Source organism: Pagrus pagrus (genome assembly GCF_965226575.1).
Source record: "Pagrus pagrus genome assembly, chromosome: 4".
Lineage (NCBI taxonomy): Eukaryota > Metazoa > Chordata > Actinopteri > Spariformes > Sparidae > Pagrus > Pagrus pagrus.
The window spans coordinates 17229657-17249452 of NC_140188.1; the positions used below are offsets into that span (position 1 = coordinate 17229657).

At 42.7% G+C, this 19796-nt stretch overlaps 1 protein-coding gene across 2 annotated transcripts in view; it reads left to right on the forward strand.

The window, feature by feature from the left end:
* The first annotated feature begins 5045 nt into the window (after positions 1-5045).
* The window catches only part of pde3a (phosphodiesterase 3A, cGMP-inhibited), a 49988-nt gene continuing 35237 nt past the window's right edge, over positions 5046-19796 (forward strand). For both annotated transcript variants that reach the window (XM_084350095.1, XM_084350096.1), the window contains exon 1: positions 5046-6584. In XM_084350095.1, the coding sequence (XP_084206221.1) occupies positions 5670-6584 (915 nt within the window). In that variant the 5' untranslated portion in view covers positions 5046-5669. The remainder of the gene's footprint in view (positions 6585-19796) is intronic.

The following is a 19796-nucleotide window of genomic DNA, read 5'->3' on the forward strand; positions in this document are numbered from 1 at the left end:
AAGAGTGATTTAAATGTCAGAAGCGAAGAGGAGAGAAATCAAAACCCATTCTTGATTAGAGTTGGCCCTCGACCCTGTAACATTCCTCCTGGTGTCCTTCTGTGTGGTGCGGAGGGTATTTTTAGCTGCCTAAAATGTGTAACACTGCATTCTGCAGCCTGTGCGTGGCCAAATCTTCAGAGCCCAGAGCCCTAAGTTAACCATGACAAAGCTAATTAGTCAACCATAACAAAATTAAAAAACTGTTATCGTTATGAGTCACCGCCTAATTTGGAAACTTGCAGTGTTTAGAAAATTCGGGCTGCTTTATAGCGCTATTCGTGCTCATGAGTGTTCACTGTGTTACGATAAATGGGACCCATGTGTCCGGAAAATATGTGAAGTTCTATTTTTGGGGGGTCTGATTATTGAACACAGAATATTAGGTCTGGGTTAATGAGGTGAAAATGGCTACTTTTTGGATCATAATGAACTGATTTTGGTACTTTGTCAATTGCAGCTCGAACTCACCGACCCTATCATGTCACATACCACACCATGTCATATCATATCATATAGAGTTAATGAGGAAAACTCACAGCTTTCTCTTTTTGTTGCTGTTAATACGCTCATCATATCAAACCACACTTTACCATTCGCTAGCAGAGCTAGCAAAGCAATATCATAGTAGCAGGTGTGTGCTTATTATTTTCACAAAAACTTTTTTATATACTTCCAAAGAATGTGGTTGAGGTATAATTTATTAATTTCACCTTCACTTCCTGATCTAACTTTACTGGTGAAAGTGCTGTAGGTGAAGATGAGCTCTATATCGCAATGTTGTGAGTGAACCAGACGATCACGTGTGAAGAATTTGGAGTAAATCCGTCTCATGACTGAAGCTGAAGAGGATCTAACTTTGTTTCACTGTGACTTTATAATTCTCTACATTTTTTAACAGGAACTGGGAAAATTCTATAGCCTGAAAAAAAATCTATGTATTTGTAGTTACAGGCATCAGAAGTGAGTGGTTTACAGCACATCCTCATATCTAGCCAGAAAACCACTTGGTTAGGTTTAGGAAAACATTACAATGGTAACTTGACTTAAGTTAAGTTTGTGTTCCTTTATACTGCCTCACCTGACTGTCTACTTTGCTGCCGTAATATTTTCTTCAGCCACTAGAGGGCGCCACCTAACAACAAACATCAGTATGGGTCGTAATAAGCTGCGTTCACAGTCGACCTATGATAATTTTTCTAGTGAGGACAGGCTGGTGGTTTAACCTCTTGCCTTGCTGCAGTATTGTAGAAATGCACTTAAGAGTGTCAGTGTTAAGCTACAGGTAAGCTTATTTGCTAAGCGGTGGACACAAGATCACGCCAGGTTCAGACAGGACGCCGAAGCGCCCCGAAGCGCCGCAGCCCTTCTGTTCACACCGGACACGCGCCGGTCGGCAAACGGCTCTGCTCCTCAGCTGTTCTGTCGTCACACTTGGAGCTGTTTTTTCACCATAGGAAAGCAAATAACCGCATAAAATCACAACGCCATGTTTTTCTGACGACTGTACATGTATGTCCACTTCATGGTAATGAGTAGTTTTCTGTCAATCGGGGTGTTTAATTATCGAAAATAGTTTTATTTTGAAAAGTGTTTCATTTTGAAAATTGACAGGATTTCTCGTTGTTGCTTTGTTTGACTTCCTGCCCGGCTTGACACATTCAGCCGCGGCACGCGAAAAAATTAGACCAGACGCCGAAACGATCGCTGCACGGCGCGCACCGGCAGCGGGGCAGAGCGCCACGGCGCTTGCTATCTGAACGACGCCATCGGATAACATGGGCGCCGAAACGAAAATGACTCCGCTCCTCTGCGCTTCGCAGCCGATCGGGGCGCTTCCGCGTCCTGTCTGAACCTGGCGTTAGACTTTGCTAAGTATATATTTCACTCCATCAAGTTCCCTTTAACATGGAACTTGATGGAGTGACATATATTGAGAAGAATATTTGAGTTAATATTTGACAAATCAGCACCACTTTGGTCAGAATCAAACCTCTTGGACCCATACAGGCATTCTGTTTCAGTTTTTGTGAGTCTTTAATCAAGAATTATCTTTAAGACAGTCCGGCTACAGCGTACAATGTGTCCGTTATATACCACAGACATTACATCTGCTTCTGGGGACATTTTGTGAAGAAGTCCTGTCATCCAATCTGACAGAGCATAAAGAGGAACGTTTACACGTGTGGACAGTATAAATATATGCTATCAGGATGTGTAAGTGTGGTTGTGTAAGCAGATGCAACAGATAACCAGATGAAAGTTGATAAATTAAACACACACACATGCATCCAGTCCTCTTTAAGCACTCTACAATGATAGATGACAGTGTTACAACACTTCCTCAGTACAACTAGAAGAGAGAGTCTGGACAACATCTCTGAGGGCAAAGGTCAAAGAATGTTATTGTCATGGCAGACTTTGCCAAGATGTGATTTACAGTGTGTTAGTGCTGATGTACAGCAAAGGCAGGCTTGAGCTGTGCTGGAGCCCAGAATGAGTCTGCTTCTTTACTGCACCATGTATAGGACCATGTCAGAGTCGCTTGTCACTTTGGAAAGTTGTCCACCAGTATAAAGACTAAAAGAAAGTGAAAACTTCACTGTTAAGTTTTCATCACTCAACCCCCCTCACGACCAAACCAGGTTTCAATGATGGGTGAATTAGAAGGAACAATTCGTACTGGCAAATGTCCACTGTCAACTGTGATGGGATGACTTCAACATGAGATTTATGTCCTGATTGCGCTCGATTAACTGTACTGACCCATGTTGTGTAACACCGCTCTAATAAAACCTGTTCCTAGCATAACTCAAACTTCTAATGAGGGGGAACAAAAAGACCTCATAAATTTCTGATGTACAAAACAAACTGTACCTGATGTATCAGACTGATGTTTTAGACATAATACATCATTTCAGTATCAGTTATACAGCCATATATTACAAATTTACAACAACTTCTATCATTTAACCCTCTATTTGAAAAGGAAAACTCCCCACAACACAGGTATTAATAGGGAAAAAGTGTAAGAAACCTCCCGAAGACCAACAGATGTACAATAGCATATAGCATATAAACATATATGAAGAACAAGGATCCAGGAAGATGTCAAGCATCTTTAAGTGTCGCCAAACATGCCTGAGCCTCAGGACTGGGGATGCAACTTATGATTATTCGCACTATCGATTAATTAGTCAATTATTTTCATGATTACTGTCACAGATGGAAACGAAAAGCAGCGAAACAACCCAGCATTTAAAATGTTTGACATTTTTCCTTGAAAAATGACTGAAACTAAAATTATCAAATTAGTCTGTCAACTAGTTTTCTTTTGATCGACTGTGACTCTCAATACTGCCCCAACACACCTGATTCAAATGAGCAGCTCATCTTCAAGCTCTGCTGAAGCCTGAAAACGAGCCGTTCATTTGAAACAGGTGTGTTTGGGCAGGAAAACCTCTAAAATATGCAGGGCGGGGCTGTAATTTCATCTTGATTCTTGCATTTGTCTTTTGTATTTTTCCGTTAATCAGTCATGAAAATAGTCAATTGAGTAATTGTTGCAGCTCTGCGCAAGACACCTGGAAAGAAGAACGACAAAACAAAGCACAGCCACACTGTTTATCCAGGTAGGAGGAACAAAACAACACACACGGGAGAGAGAGAGAGAGAAAGAGAGGGGCTAGAGGATGAAGATCCAGATCCAAAACGTCTGGAATGAGGCACTGACAGCCGGGGGAGAGAGGGAAGTCCCAGGACAACTGCAGGTCCATCAGAGAGAGGCATGGGTGAACAAAATGACAATCTAGGAACAGAGAGCGAGGCAGCCAGCTGTGCTTGTTGGAGGGTTAGAGAGATGCAGTGGTTTTCAGAAGGTTTATAGCTGGAGTGCCCAACTTTTTCCCTTGGTGGACCAAAACTGCAACTTAATGCAGGAGGCACGGGACAAAAGCAAACAGCTACTCTGCTGTATCGTATTGTTAAGGTGAAAAATGGCGCAAAAATCCAGAGTTCCCTTAACTTCACAAATCCTACACATTAAAGTGTGTTTACAGGCCTCGTTAAGTATGACTGCACATGTGGAAACAGTCGAGTATAGCCTTTTGTGGCTCCGGGGGAAGCTGCATGCAATCTGATTAATTGCCTGCAGTGATGTCACTCGGCGACTAAGCAGCAAGTTTTGAAAAGGAAGAAGAATGCATGCAATATAAAAGGTGATATCTTTGGGCATTTTGTATCGATTCTGATAATTTGTTTTTAAACTTAAAGTCCAACAGCTTTTCAAAACCTGGTGCCTACATTACCCACAATGCAACTTAGCCACTGCGTGACATCACTGGAGGCAGTTTGTCAGATTACCTGCAGCTTCCTTGGGAGCCGCAAAAGGCTTTACACTACTTTTTTTTAATATATGTAGTAGTAGACCTGCAAACACACTCTAGTTTGTAAAATTGGGGGAGTTAGCTTTTAATTGATTGACTTCTTCTTGCACAAAGTGTCACTCAGTACTCAGATCATGAAGAACCAGAAGGTCAATGGCAGCACGCACAAGGCCCGAAGTAACCAAAGGATAAGCACTGACAGGTTGACCTGCAGGGATATGGAGACAACGACGGGAAGCTAAAACCGGTTACATCAGTTCAAACGCCACAGGCAGCAGGCCTGACGACAAAACCCCACGTTTCCTCTCACATAGCCATGTTTGACTTGGTAATACTACAGAATGAGATGACAGACTTGGACTAGCTTTGTGTGATTGCAGTGCATCCTTTTAAATCCTCTCATGAAATGTAGGGCAAACAGGTGAAGGCTTCTAACTTGTCCTCGGCCAGTCTGGCCAACAGGAGGCAGAGGATGATGTGATTTAGGGTTTTAATCCAGAGAAATAAATCATGGGTAGCAAGATTATTATTGCTCGAGCTAAATTCTGCTCTTTGCTGCTTGTAGGATTGTGCTTTTCACGATAAGGCACATCCGTGAAAATGACCACTGGGTGCAGATGACAGCAGGATGCAGTTTGAAAGTTGTGTATTATGCTCTCTCCACATAATGGGCCGCTCCATCTTCCAGAACAAGCCAGGAAATCTTCCTGTAAACATGGCATCCATCCACTGCGAGCTGAGTCCCGTCCAGGGCAGAGAGGGGAGCCTGCGAGAATGAGCAGAAACACGGGGGGAGAGAGCTGAAACGTGACGGAGGAAGCACCGGAGCGGCACAAAGAAGGGATAGTGTGTAGTGGGAGGGGAGAGGGAGAGAGAGAGAGAGAGGGGGAGACTATGTGGGCGAGTGGAGGCAGTGGCCTAGATGTGTGAAACGCCAGGGGTTGCCTTTTTGGTTCACTGGTTGACAATCAGGGGGCAACTCAATATAAGACCCGATGTGATGGGGAAGTTATGAACCACACAACTAAAAGACACGCTGTGAGCCCATCATCCGGCACTTTTCTTTTTCTTTTTTTTTTAAATGACACGCACACTTATTGAACTTTTGTTTTGGGGAGGTGTTTAGGTGTCACCTCACCTGCGCACAGGACACATGCATGATGATGGGAGTCACAGGCTGAGACACTCACACTCAGAGGCTAAAATCCATTATATCCCCCGCACGGTCAGCGCAGACTGACAGCGATGGCCTTGGAGGCAGACAGCGACAGAGGTTCATCAAGAAGCGCTCATGAAAAATATCCCCGGGCTGCGTTGGAGCGCAACGGCTACGTGAAGACATGTGTCACCCCGTTGCACCAGGACGCGGGGAGCCAGTCGTGGCTCAGACTCGCCGTGACATGGACTCGCCGAGGAGTGTCGTCTGCGGTCTGCGTTGCCTCCGTCTCCGTTATTCTCGCTCTGCTGCTCAGATTGGTCGACTGGGATGCAGGCTGCAGCAGCAGCAGCAGCGGAAATAGCAGCGGCTCCGACTCTCGTCTTCATTTCGCGGCGGGCTGCGCGGTGGAGCTTCTCCTCTCCGCGTGTTATTGCGTCTCTCCCGTTTTCACACTCGTATGTGCCTTCTTCTGGGTCGGGCTGTACCTGATTCGCTGCGGGCTGCTCATCCGCACCGCGCTCTTTCTCTTAGCGCTGTGCCACTTGGGCGAAGCCGCGGCGCAGTCCCTCCTGCGCGGCGCCGAGGAGCAGCTGCTCTCCGTCCCCGCAACCCTGGTAGTCCTCGGCTGCCTGGGCAGCGGGGCTCTGCTGGTCGTCCGGCTGCGTCAGGGAGTGTCCGTCCTCGTCTTCATTAGCGTCATCAGGGCCGTCTCTCTCGTCTCTCTGTGCGGAGTCCGGGCCAGCTGGAGACCCTACCTGGCCTACCTGCTGGGGCTGCTTGGGGTTTTGCTTGCGAGGTATGCTGACCGGCTCCTGCCGGCCTCAGGGACCAGCGGGACGGGGTGCTGTGGCTCTGTGACCGGGGCGAAGGAGGAGGACATCCCTGTCTTCAAAAGGAGACGGAGGTCCAGCTCCATAGCGGCCTCGGAAATGATGGCTCACAGTCAGAGCAACAGCAAGTCCCACCGCAGGACTTCGCTGCCCTGCATTCCGCGGGACCAGGTAAGACACGTCCAACTTTGGACACATGAACCAGAACATTTATTCACTTATTATTATTTATTTATTTATTTACTGATGACCTTCAGCTCAGACACCTGGAGTGCGTTTTGGTGTGTTCTGTGTGGCAGCTTTACGCGCGTCCCATTCATGGCAGCGGGACAACATGTCTTGTGACGAGACGCTTTGTTATCATTATCAGATTATGTGTTTGCTCCACAGTCATCCATCTTCACTTCTGTGTTTGTGATTCATGTCATTTTGAATCGCAACCTCTCCTCTACGCCGCGCAAACACTGCTGTTTACCTTCACCGTGACACTGCTGTTCATTTGCTCATCATCACCATCATCATCATCATCATCACCACCACCACCGTGTGCTGTGTGCGCTGTGTCTGTGCTGCAGATAAGCAAATGGATGGTGCACTTTTAGCACTCCAAGTCACTGTGTGTCTGTGTGTGTGTGTGTGTGTGCGCGCACGCTTAGGTGTGAGGTCACATCTAAATATTTTGAGAGGCTCTGTTTATCGTGGGTGCCGGCCAGTGGTGTGTGGCGCACGTGTTCGCAGACTTTACACATGATGGAGGTGAATTTGATACAAGTGCGTCCTCAGGAGAACCTCCTCTTGTGCAGCGGAGACGTCAGCAGAGGAGAGGATTGTTATTCTGATGTGTTGATTGGAGTTAGACCTAAGTATGCATGTTGTTTAGCTCACCTCTCAACTTTTTTTTAGTAAACCCTCAGCGTTGGGTGAATGTAGTGATGGTGTTTACAGTGTGACCCATGATCATCAGCTGGATGTGACCAAAAAGCCATGAATGAGCCTGACTGCTGGTTCAGTGAGCTAACTCAGAGCTCGAAGCACATCCCTGGTTGTCATCCAACCTGAGCTGCTCCTGTCCCAAAATAGCTTTCAGCTTCCTGAACCCTCCTTTGGTAAATTGTGCTGTTTTATTTTGTCATAGAAAATGTTTTATTTTTGGCATGCAAGTGTGACACTGTTTGGGATTGTTGTATCAGGTGTGAGTAACTGTTTGTAATTTAACCATCATTAATAAATGGTAGGTTACAGTTTTTTATGCCTGTTATCAAACAATGAAATGCTTAATAAACACTTGTTTTTGTAAAGTTGCAATGACATTTATGAAGCTTTGTAAATGGTTTGATAAATACCATGTAGTTCATCTATAAACATTAACTTGGATGGCTGTTAATAGTTGCAACTCATGTTTACAACTGCTTAAAAGATAGGTTCACCCAAAAATGAAAATTCAGTCGTTATCTACTCACCTCCATGCCGATTGAAAGTCAGGTGAAGTTTCGTAGTCCACAAAACATTTCTGGAGCTTCACAGCAAAACAGCGTTGCAGCATTCTCCTAAACAACTGAAGCAGATGGGGACTTGTTTTAAAACGTAAAAAAACAACTAAAAAAATAAAACATAGATTTAAACAGATATTATTTACACCACTGATGTGCTGTCTAGCTCATGTCCTCATCTCAGACAGGGTGTCTGCTAACGCTTTTAGCGTAGCTGCTACCATGAAGATTTCTGCTTCAAAATACATGTAAATAATGTATCTTCAAATCAATTTGGCATCTTGTGGCTTCTGGGGACTTGGATTTCGCTGGAAGAGCCGTATGGAGCCATTTTATTTGATTTTTTTCAGTTGTTTATTTACGCTTTAAAACAAGTCCCCATCTGCTTCAGTTGTTTAGGAGAATACCGCAACACTGTTTTGTTGTGAACCTCCAGAAATGTTTTGTGGATACAAAACTTCCCCTGACTTTCCATCAGCATGGGGCTGAGTAGATAATGACTGCATTTTCATATTTGGGTGAACTTATCCTTGAATAAATATTTTTTTTAAAGCATTTCATTGTTGGTTAACCATCAAATAACTATTAACTAACGTTTGATTAACCATAAATTTACCATTTATTAATGAAGGTTATTTTAAAGTAATGCCGAGATGTGTATTGTACGTCGCATCATTTACACAATATGTTGAGAAATTAAACAAATATGTATTATTGGGTTCACCTACATTATGTGCTGGTGCACTTAAATGAAAGTGGCACACGAGAGCAACCAGTGTGAAGAGTTGGTCTGGAGCCTTGTGTTACAATTTTCAGTATCCTACATCTCCTACTGTAGATTTATATTTACAGGGGTTCTTTGTTTGTGGTGCAACATTACTGAGCCTCGATCGACTTCTCATTCTGGGTGTCAGTTTGAATTTTAGTGTCCCACCATGACTTGACAGAAAGTTGTGTGTTCACTAAAAAAAGTGAGACCCAATTTAGAGCGCTTTTGAGACGTGGCATGCCCTACAGCATCAGACTCAACACATCAAATCTTCAGTTTGTGCTTTGTCTATAACCACTGCAGTGAACAGTCATATATTACCAGGCTATTTGAGAGCAAAAACGTGTAAGGAAACTTAGACTTAGACTAAATGCACTGATAAAAATCAGAACAGGAAGGAAAACATTAATCATCTGTCAGGCCGTGCAAGAGGTCAATGATTTCTGATACGTGTGCAGTCACTCCTGCTCACTCACTCTCTTTTGCATGTCATGAAAATATACCGTCAGGTCATATTTGTTGCTGTTTTTGGCTGGGGGGGTTAACCTCTCACTGAAACAAGTGATCATCCTTTCATTCCTGCGTTGAAGGGTATTTTCCTGCACTCTTTGCCCCTAAGTCTGCTTATGCCCTCTGGTGACAAACTGTGATAAACACCAAGGGATTTGGGGGGACTAAACAGCGAGCACGGGAGATAGAGATGGCGGGGAATCACAGTGATCATCCCGAGTGGGTGAGCTCGTGTCACACTCACCCATGTATGGCTTAGCTAAAGAAGCAGCGTAATCCTCGCTGATTACACTGCTCTTTTTCCTGTGTTGGCAACTTTGCCCTGATCTCATTTATAGATTTTAGACTAGAGAGGGAGTGAAAATGTAACGGAGAAAGAAAAGCTTGGTAGCAGTCATTAAACGGCTCATTGGTTGTCTGCTTTTGATTTGTGGTGTGATTGTAGTTGACAGGGTGAATGCTCTGGGGTGCATACACCTCGGAGTGGGATGATGGCTGGCTCTGTTTGCTCATTGTTAGAGGTGGGTATGTGGGTGCCTTCTTACTCGAGTTTATTGCTACTTCAAAGCAGATTTAAAGGCTTGTTATTTGATATTTAACAAGAAACAAATCCGACTTTTGATCAGATTCAGATTCAAAAATGTGAAAAGTGCCCAGCATAATTACTTAGAGCCCAAAACGATGTCTTCACATTGCTTCTTTTGTCCAACCAACAGTCCAAAACCCAAAGAGTCTTCATTTATCATAATAAATGACAAAGAAACGAGTAAACCTTTACATTTAAGGAGCTGGAAACAGCAAATGTGAACACTTAAGCTTAAAAATGAATGAAACGATTAATCGATCATCAAATTAGTTGGCAACTAATTATCTTTTGATCGACGTATTCAGTGTGTTTTAGATGTGTCCCTGCCCCAACACACCTGATTCAAGTGATCAGTCATCAAACTCTGCTGAAGCCTGATAACAACCCATCACCTGAATCAGGTGTGCTGGGGCAGAGAAACATCTAAGGACCTGTCCACTCGTACACACATAAACTGCATTTCAGGTCACTGAAAACTGAGCTTTTAGGAAGATTGTTTTTGAAAAGGTGCTAAAACGCTGGTCTGGAGATATTTTTGCCTGATAACGACCCACTCATTTAAATCAGGTGTGTTGTTGCAGCTCTTATTCCAGCTGGTTTTCTTGTGCTTCTGAATAATAAAATACAAACTGTGAAATACACACAAAAGGTCTAAAAATAAAAACAAAACAACCTCCTTACTGTAGCAAAATAGAAAAAAACCTTTCATAAAAGAAGCCCATCGCCCCACAGCACATCAGAGTTCCCTGATGTAAGATCACCTACATCGTCCCATCCCCCCAAAATTTCACTCCGTCACTTGGAAGCTGGAGCTGATCCCACATCAGCCCTCTGACTCTTGGTTTCTCATTGCTAACTGGTATCCAGGGAACGCTGAGTTAGTGGACTATCTGCACTATTAGAACAGCTCCATTACCCGTGCTACCCAGTCATGTCTTGATGACAAATTAAACTTTAAAAACGTAATACTTAAACTTAAAAGAAAAAAGAAAAAACCTCTCAAAATTGATGTTGAGGACAGCGTGTCCTCCTGTGACCTGTCCTGGCTTTGTGAAGTGTGGGCCCAGTGAGAGGGACATGGAGATGTTCAAACAGACTGCTTGTGACCAAAATGATACTTATTAAATATAAGGCATTAACTGAAGTCTGTTATCTGTATAATAAGGTGTGCAGGTATCCAGAAATAATGGTTGATCCCTGTATCTTGAATCCTATCCTACTGACTCTGTTTTGAGAGATTTGACTTTCTTCAACAGTCACTGACTTAGTCCATCTGCTGTTGCAGAGCTCGTACAGCATGTTTGTCAGATCATGTGTGCTAATAAAGTTTGCCTGCTGCTGCTGGTGACAGTGTTGATGAGAGCGGTGAGCCATAACCCAAACAATAAACACGGCCAAAACAATTAGCAAATATTAAAAGAGGCTGGAAAGCTAGAAAGAGCTGCAGAGTTGGCTGATAAATCTCTGCTGGCTCGTCACTGTCAGTGACCCCTTTTCCCTGGCACTGTTTCGCCATTCATGTATACATATTAATTAATGAAGTTTGACACTTCGTTAGTTAGTTTTACTCATGGTTAGGTAAGGTGTATACGCTGTTGTCAAACTGTAAACTGTGCTCAGGGTTTCCTCTTTGACAAAATATATATTGATATTTGGATGAAAACGTACCATCCAATCGGACACAAGTTTCTTCTGTGGCCATGGTATGGTAAAAATAGTCATAAATCATAAAGTCATAGTTACATTATTTATAACAGATAATTATAGAAATATTCTATGGCCCAGGCTGCTACCTAGTGAACAAGATCTAGTATGTCCAATATCAATAACATATATTCAAAATACAGTACACTGTCCTCAAAAGTTTACACAATGGAGTGATACATCTATATGTACATAACATTTTGCTTAATATGCTTTAATTCATTTCTTGGCCTTTACTTGGTGTGTAAATTGAAGTTATGCAACACTAGTGACCAGATGAGAAACGGAGGGGAGCTGAGGGGTTACATAGTCACGGTGGCAATGAAGAGTGAAACAGACAAAACTCAATGCTAAAATTATTTTTATTCATGAATTCAGATGTCTGTCGTGAGGAACAAAACACAATGCGTGTGTTGTATGTAGACCCAATGGATGGTTTAATCTCCCTCCGTATTTGTTTTTTAATTCAACAACGTCATAACAGTAACAACGACAGTCGTGATTCTTGTAGGGTACAAACTGCTGCAACCAGCTTATCAAAACTCTGGTTTAGTCTAGGACAAGTAGGACAGGATTCGGGATTTGGGACAACTGCTTGTCATTTGGGACTATCTTGAATTTTTCAGGATGTCTGGTCACCCTTTGCAACGCTACACACATCAGAATGCTGTGAAATGATGATTCATTAGTGTCAAACATGTACCGCTCACTTTAGAGTAAGCTACTGATTAGGGCTATCATCAAAATCACAATATGTTCAAGTGCAATATTCAAATCACAGAAGCTTCAACTTTGTGATAAATCAAAAATATTTTTCTCCAGATGTAAGAAAAGGTTTCTTTGGCACTGACACCAACAAATGTCACATTATCGTAATTTTAAAAGTTTTGTTTCAGTGAAAGTGAAAATTGTGACGATCATCCCCACTAATCGTGAAACAATCTGTCAAAATAATCGCGATACAGTATGATTTCTTTTTTAAACATATCCTGCAGCTTCTGAACACACAGGGATGATTTCAGACACAGAGAATAAGAGCCGCTGCTATCATCATTCAATATTTCAAGAACACTTTGCACATCTCCTGATGCATCTTACTACTGTTGCATATTGTCAAACTGAAATGAAGTTTGCATGAGCACACATCTTTTTGTGAGGTCTCGCCAGCCCGTTTTGAAAACCTGCCGTGGCTCCATCCACTTGAGTTTTACAGAGCAGACTTTTAAAGACATTTATCAAATGAGTCGAATCAGTGGCTTCACATTTTCTTTCCTTCTCTCTTGAAGTCTCTCTCTGGCACAAACACACACACAGTTTGCAGGTACAGTTTATCCATACTGTAGATAATGAAGCTCTCCAGAGTGCAGTTGTACCTGAGAGAAGCGGGGGTTTTCATCAAGCGTTGCTTGTGCAGTATTTATGAAGCAGGCTGGTGCAGCCTGCCAAGCCAGAGGCAAGACAGGCACTCTGCTCAACTGAAAGCTGGAAAATAGCATCGGCTCCGTGGCTTCAGCTCTGTTTTTTTTCTTTTCTTTTTACGGTGAAGGGGTTTTTTGTTTTGGTGTTGTAGAACAAATGAGCTTCTATGAAGCTAATGAGAGGTTTCTACACTATCAACATGATGCAGTGTTGAGTCATAATATTGGAGGATTGATGATCTTTCTGCACTAACTCCACCCAGAGGCCCTGTGTTTTGACAGAAGTTGTTTGTGCTTTAGCCAGGGTCTCAGTGGGACGGGGATTTCGGGGGGGAACGGCCTCTGCCTCGTGGTTTTTGGGTCACATGCAATTGCAAAGCACTCGGTCTATACAAGATAACGACAGCCACGAATAGAACGTCTAAAAAAAGCAGCAGCATTTCCAAGTGTTTTGTTTTTTAATGTTTAGTTGTGCAGCTTTCTTCTCCTCTCTAGAACAGAGTCACAAGTTAGGATGAGTTGCACGACACTGTAAACATGTCAGAGTGCAAAACCTCGGCAGGGTGAGACGAATTAGTGTTCTTATAATTTTTAAATCTTTAGTCATTTCAAAATGGAGGTCAGACCGTGAAGGCTGTACTGCGTTGCATAACATCCTCATCATCTCATCATCATATACAGTATCTGCATGAGAGAAGAGAGGAGATGAGAGGGAGGGAGGGAGATTTTAAAGCAGAGACATGTGCTCAGAGATCTATTTGAGGGAAGACCCACATTCTCTCATTGACGCAAATACTTTTCCAGGGAGACACACAAGCTGTTCCGGTTGCCGGAGCTGATCTGACTTTGTGTGGCATCGAGGCTTATTAAACCTTCATTGAAATCATGGAGAATATTGTTTATTTAATTAATTTTTATTTTTTTTACCTCTAATGAATTCATAACCCAGTGAGGATTTGATAACCCATTTCACCAGAGAAACACTGATATTTGACGATGACGATTCTTTTTTTTCTTTCCTGCGCATTGAATCTATGTTAGTTATGGTTAGATTAACACTGTGGTTAGGGAAAATAAAACATGGTTAAGTTGTGGTTTAAGGTTTGGCAACTAAGACGGCTTATGGACACAAATGTTAGTTAGTTGGTTTGTTTTCGGACACCAACATCAGTTTCTAGTATATTTTGTGTTGCAGTTACATTTTTTAACAACACATTTTAACATAGAATTTTTAATCATGTAATCTAATTTCATGTTGTTACATTCATATTATCTTCATGCAGATGTCACCTCTAAACAGATGCTTAAAACAGCAAGGATGTCCCAGATACTAACAAGGCTTTGTCTGTGCCTCACTGCTCATGGAGGTGTTGTAAGTGCATCAATGAGCAGACCTCAAAGGTCTTATCGTGTCTTGAAAGAATTTAAAGATCACTTACGTGATGTATGGTTTAATGTCTGCCTTTTTCTGTTCATGCTGATACACTAACAGCAATATCTAGCATGAGTGCACTGTTGCTGCCATCAGCTCGCATTGTTAGACCACATAAATGGATAATAAAGGGATCACACCTGTGCATAATTTGTAAGGTTGAGTTGTGACTTTACCCCGCTGTACTTCTAAACAATATATCTTAACTGTAGAGAGTTTGTTACCAGCTGATGGTGAGCAGAAAACCAGTAACAGCAGGAGTTGCACATATCATACAAGGACATTCCTCATCTGCATATTGTGCCCATTACACGTCTAAGATGCCACACATGCTTCTGCTTGTGTGTGTTTGTTTGTGACAAACAGAAAGAGGCAGAGAGAAGCAGGGAAGGAGATGTTTTATTTATCGACCGTTGTATTGTAGTAACATATTTTATGTGCACATATACCCAGTAAAAGTTTGAATTTCTTTACGTTGCAACCTTAGATTAAACTTAAGGTTCAATTTTCAGTTTTACGTCGTGACAACACTGTGCTTACGGTAAGGTTTATGCACAAAAATCACTTAGTTAGGGTTAGGAAAACCCTAAACCCCTGTGTTTTGTTACCAGACACATGAAAACGCGAAAATTGTCCTAAGGTCGCCTTAAAAATATCCAATGGTGTGACGCTTACGGTCACACCATTGGTAGCACCCTCCTCACAAATGTCAGGTGGTTTCACACTAACAAAAGTAAAACTCCAACTCCATCCCCTTCACTGCCTGATAAAACATGTCATGTGAACATGATATGACACATATTGTACAAATGTCAATATGGCACTTAGTCAATGACACATACAAATGAAAACGCATCAGTGGTTTGTAGAAACGTTAAATGCCAGCATTTTATTCTGGCTACTGGGCTGAATATCACCACGCGGATCAGGACAAATGTGTTTTGCCACTTTAAGCTTCTGTAGCTAACGTTGGACGTAGCAACAGAAAATGGAAGTAAATGTATAGAATGTGAGAAAACAAGCCTGAGATGTGCAGAAATGAGGGCAAAGTAAAAGAAAAGAGGTGATAAAAATGTGTGAATTTAGTAGCCAGGCCTGTGTCAGAGGGGCTGCTGATGGTTTCTTGAATGGATCATTTAATTCAAAAGAGACATTGTGGGGGGAAAAAAAGCTAAACAGACGCTTCAGCTAATGGAACAGAGGAGGAAAGATGGGTTAAGAAAAGACGTGATTGAAAGAAAAGAACTCGCTGGCATGAGCACAGGCTGCATCCAGCCCCGAGCAGCCTTCAGATCTGTGTGAGTGAGTGAGTGAGTGTGTGTGTGAGAGAGAGAGAGTGAGGAGGAGGGGACAAACTAGCTTGAGGGGACCTAATGCAGGAGCCACTGCGTGAGAGAGGAGCAGGGAGGGAGGGAGTGAGGGGAGGGGAACGTGAGAGTGTTGAAAGATTTGCTGGGGAGGGTGAGGAAAAGAGGGGGAGCGAGAGGAGGCCTGCTGCCAAGCACAGCAGAAGTGTTGATGGTAAAAAGGACAACTATCTGGTCCCTGTGTTCAACCTCGCTGCCGCTCTAAACACACCAGCGCTCCGAGCTCTCACAGGGACTCACTGTGGAGACAACTTTGTGTCGATCGCATTCGGTCCGTGCGACAGATATTGAGTGTGTGCGTGTGTGTGTTTGTCTCCACGTAATGTGAATATGGCTCAGTGCCATATGCTCCCACAGAGAAGAGGAGAGGGGCGGGGAAGAAATGTGTGTTTGTGTGTGTGTGTGTGTGTGTGTGTGTGTGAGAGAGAGTGGCCTCCACAGCTTGCTTCTGAAAGGCAGCAGCAAATAATTTTAACCTGGCCTGGCCACTACTGTACACACGTGCTCATACATTCACATTCACACACACACACACACCCACACACGCACACACAGTGGCTTCCCTGCTGGCTGTCCAAATGAGGTTTGGTGGCCTTGGACAAGGATTGCCTTGTTACTCGATTCAATGGTGTGTTTTAGCTCCAAAATATGCTTGGTGAGAGGTGAGCGGGGGGTGGGGGTGGTCTAGCAGAATCTAGATCTGTCCATACGTCAGTCTGCATGTCTGTATACTTTTCTCTTGCACTGAACAGTAAACACTCTCACTCATGTACACAGTAACAGTCAGCAGGTAAGAGCTAGAGACAGTTCTGCTCCGACTGTTTTGTATGAGCGCTTTAGTTTCACTACATTTGTCAGTTTGAAATTAACAAACGTGATTTGGGATTCACAGCTTTAACCTATTCCTTTACTCTGTGTGCAGTTTGGGAACCAGAGAATCAGTTAGGGGCTAAGAGGCAAGATTTTTAAACTGTATTTATGCGGGAATGGTAGCGTTGCATACCGTACATCCGTTCCAATTCACGTTAAAACATTCATGCCTACTTGAGAGAGCGCATTTTTAGAGAAATGTTATAGAGAGAAAGAGGGAAAAGGTTACAGTCAGTCAGGGTAACATGTCTAACCTGAGGAAACACCAGGTCAAACATGAAATATATATAAATGTATTTTTTATATAATCTAGTACTGTGCTGATATTTCATCAGTTTCTACATTTTCGTCCAGGTAGCCAGGTAGAATAAGTGCACAGTGTAAAAAACAGTTTCTCCAGCTGCTTCCAGGTCGAAGCGATGTTGATAGTATGTGGTGACTCATTTTTTTAATAACAGAATGGGTAAAGTACTGAAAAAAGGTATCGCTGGGTACCGGTACCAAATTTGAGGTGCTTGGACCGGTTTGGGTTCAAATGGCGTTTACTCATCTGTGAGTTGTTTCACAGCTATGGCCTTGTTTAGCAGACTTAGTCAACATCTACAGACTTACCTGAGAGCTGCCCAGTGGCACTACAGTCTTGCTGTGTTCATGACTGAGCTACCTAGCTTGCAGAATAATGCTGGATTTATTTGATCTTTTTTATAATCATCCGCTTAAGTTCCATTAAAACATGAACACTAACGTTTTTATCCTGTTAACAAGTAATACCAGACAAACTGTATATAGGTCTTTCCCTCACTATAACAAACACATAAAAGGGCCATACTGTTTCAGTGGGTGACATGTTTCCTCTTTATTATAAACACAAGACATTTTACCCTCATGCCACTGTAGGAATATTCCTCCCATGAGGACGTTGTTTTTGGAAGATAGTGGAGGTCTTTGTCATGGAAAAAAGCTATATTACACAGGCTTGTTAACAGGATAAAGTCATTGTTTGTTTTTGGTGTTTCCATGAGCTTTATTGGGAGGGCATTACTTATTTAGTAATCTCACACAGTGACACCATTTCGGGGGCAGATTTGTAAGAATCCTCATTTAAATGTAGAACCAATTAAAAATTCTGCCTTTGGCCTTTATTACCCTGTGTTTTATGACAATGATTTCTCCACACCTCTCTGTCGCTACCTCTACAAAAGTGAGCTTGTTCATTGATGTTTAAGCAGTAGTAATCTCAATCTCTAAATCAAAACATATGAATGAAGTAGCGTGGGATCATGGGAGTTGTTGCTCATTAGTAAACATCCAGAAATGCTCACAGACAACATTTTATTCACATTATGTTAAGTTACATTGGCTGACTTCCTTCCTCACTCAGATGTACAGTAGGCTACTGTTGATGTTTCCCTGGAAGTTATAGCAACACACGACCACATGAAATGCACAATGCAGCGTTATCTTGAATAAAATGACAGATTTCTGTTGGTTGGAACATCGTCAAACATCAAATATCTAATAATGATCTATTCATTTTAAGACATTTTATGTAGAACTGTTTCATATTGTAAACTTGAAACAACCTTTAAGACTGAAACCAGGATGACATAAAGAGCAGCTGCACTAATCAATGTTTTTATATCAAAGGAGACATACAATGTTCATTATCAGGTTAATCATTTTATTTTGAGTTATTACTAGAATAGGTTTACATGCATTTGTGCTCAAAAAGCACATCAGTTTTCTCAAACTGTCCAGTCTAACAGCACTGTATTCCCCCTCTGTCTGAAGCGCTCTGTTTTAGCTCCTGTCTCTTTAAGACCCCCCTCCTGGATACCCAGTCTCCTCTGATTAGTCAGCTCACACACACCTGAGCCAGCACCACTGACAACAACAGAGCAGCGTTGCAGTATTAATTCATATGCGGCAAACTAGCCGCTAAGCATAAATGATGCAAATGTGTGACACGGTGACGTAGTGAGATGTCACAAAGTCATGTAATTAAAGGCGGGACTACTGATGAGGCGTTTCAGGAGCAGTATTTTCTGTGGGAGTGGGGAGCTTCCATTGGGGTGGAGATTGACTTTTTCTTAGCTTTTTTTAACCTTTTACATGCACAAGAACATACTGTATATAACACACAACAGTGGATCAAACAGCTACACATAAAGAGAAGGTATTACTCATATGTATATACAAGAGATTACACCACAATTTACAGGAACATGATTTGATTTCTTGTGAACACGCACTTAAAGAGATACGTCTGCTTATTCTGTCCTGGGTTAGTCATGAATAGTTTATTTCGTACGCACTGCACTTAAAACACTTGTATTGGCAAATTAAGTGAATACTCTTCCCTTCCGAAGACCCTACTTGGTGCGTATTCTGAACAGCCAATGAAGTGTGTACAACAAACATTGCATAAGGACACGTGCAGACACAAACTGTACACACACACACACACACACACACACACACACACACACACACACACACTAAGCCTGGCCTTGGTGAAGCTCCCAGATGTGTCGTGTCCTCGTAAAGCAAGACATCTATTCAGATTGAGTTGAAGTGTCGCTGTGGGTTAGATCACTGACCCTGTCAAGTGACGTCCGTCTCTCCACACAAACACGTGCGTGCAATAAAACATACGTAGACACACATACAAATCACTGCGTTCACTATATCTATGCATGCCTGCTCAAATACAGGTGTGTGTGTGTGTGTGTGTGTGTGTGTGTGTGTGTGTGCGTGTGTGCGCACACTTCCCCGTGGTTTATGCTCTGTCAACAGTCTGCCAACAGCGTGTTTGTCTTGGACGCCTCCAGCCTGCCTGTAGATTACCCAATCAGATAATCAAGGGTATAATTGCATCACATGCATCTGGGAGTGTTTTTCCCTTCCATTATCCCTCATAATGCACACATACACATCGCAGTCACACACACACACACACACACACACACACACACACACACACTCACGCTGCAGACACACACTGATGACGTACATACAGCAGCTAATTGCCAGAGGTTGTCTGTGCTGAGAGACAATGAGTCCACTCAGGGTCTCATCTGGACATAAAAATGCTAAAGCTGCGTCTTTACATGCTGCACTTTTGACAGGAGAGTGTCACTGAGAGAGACATACCTGCTCCTTTGAAACTGAGTCTGAAGTTATTATAATGATGACGGGGAAGTGGACCGTTAAATGACGGATAGGAGAGTACAAGGT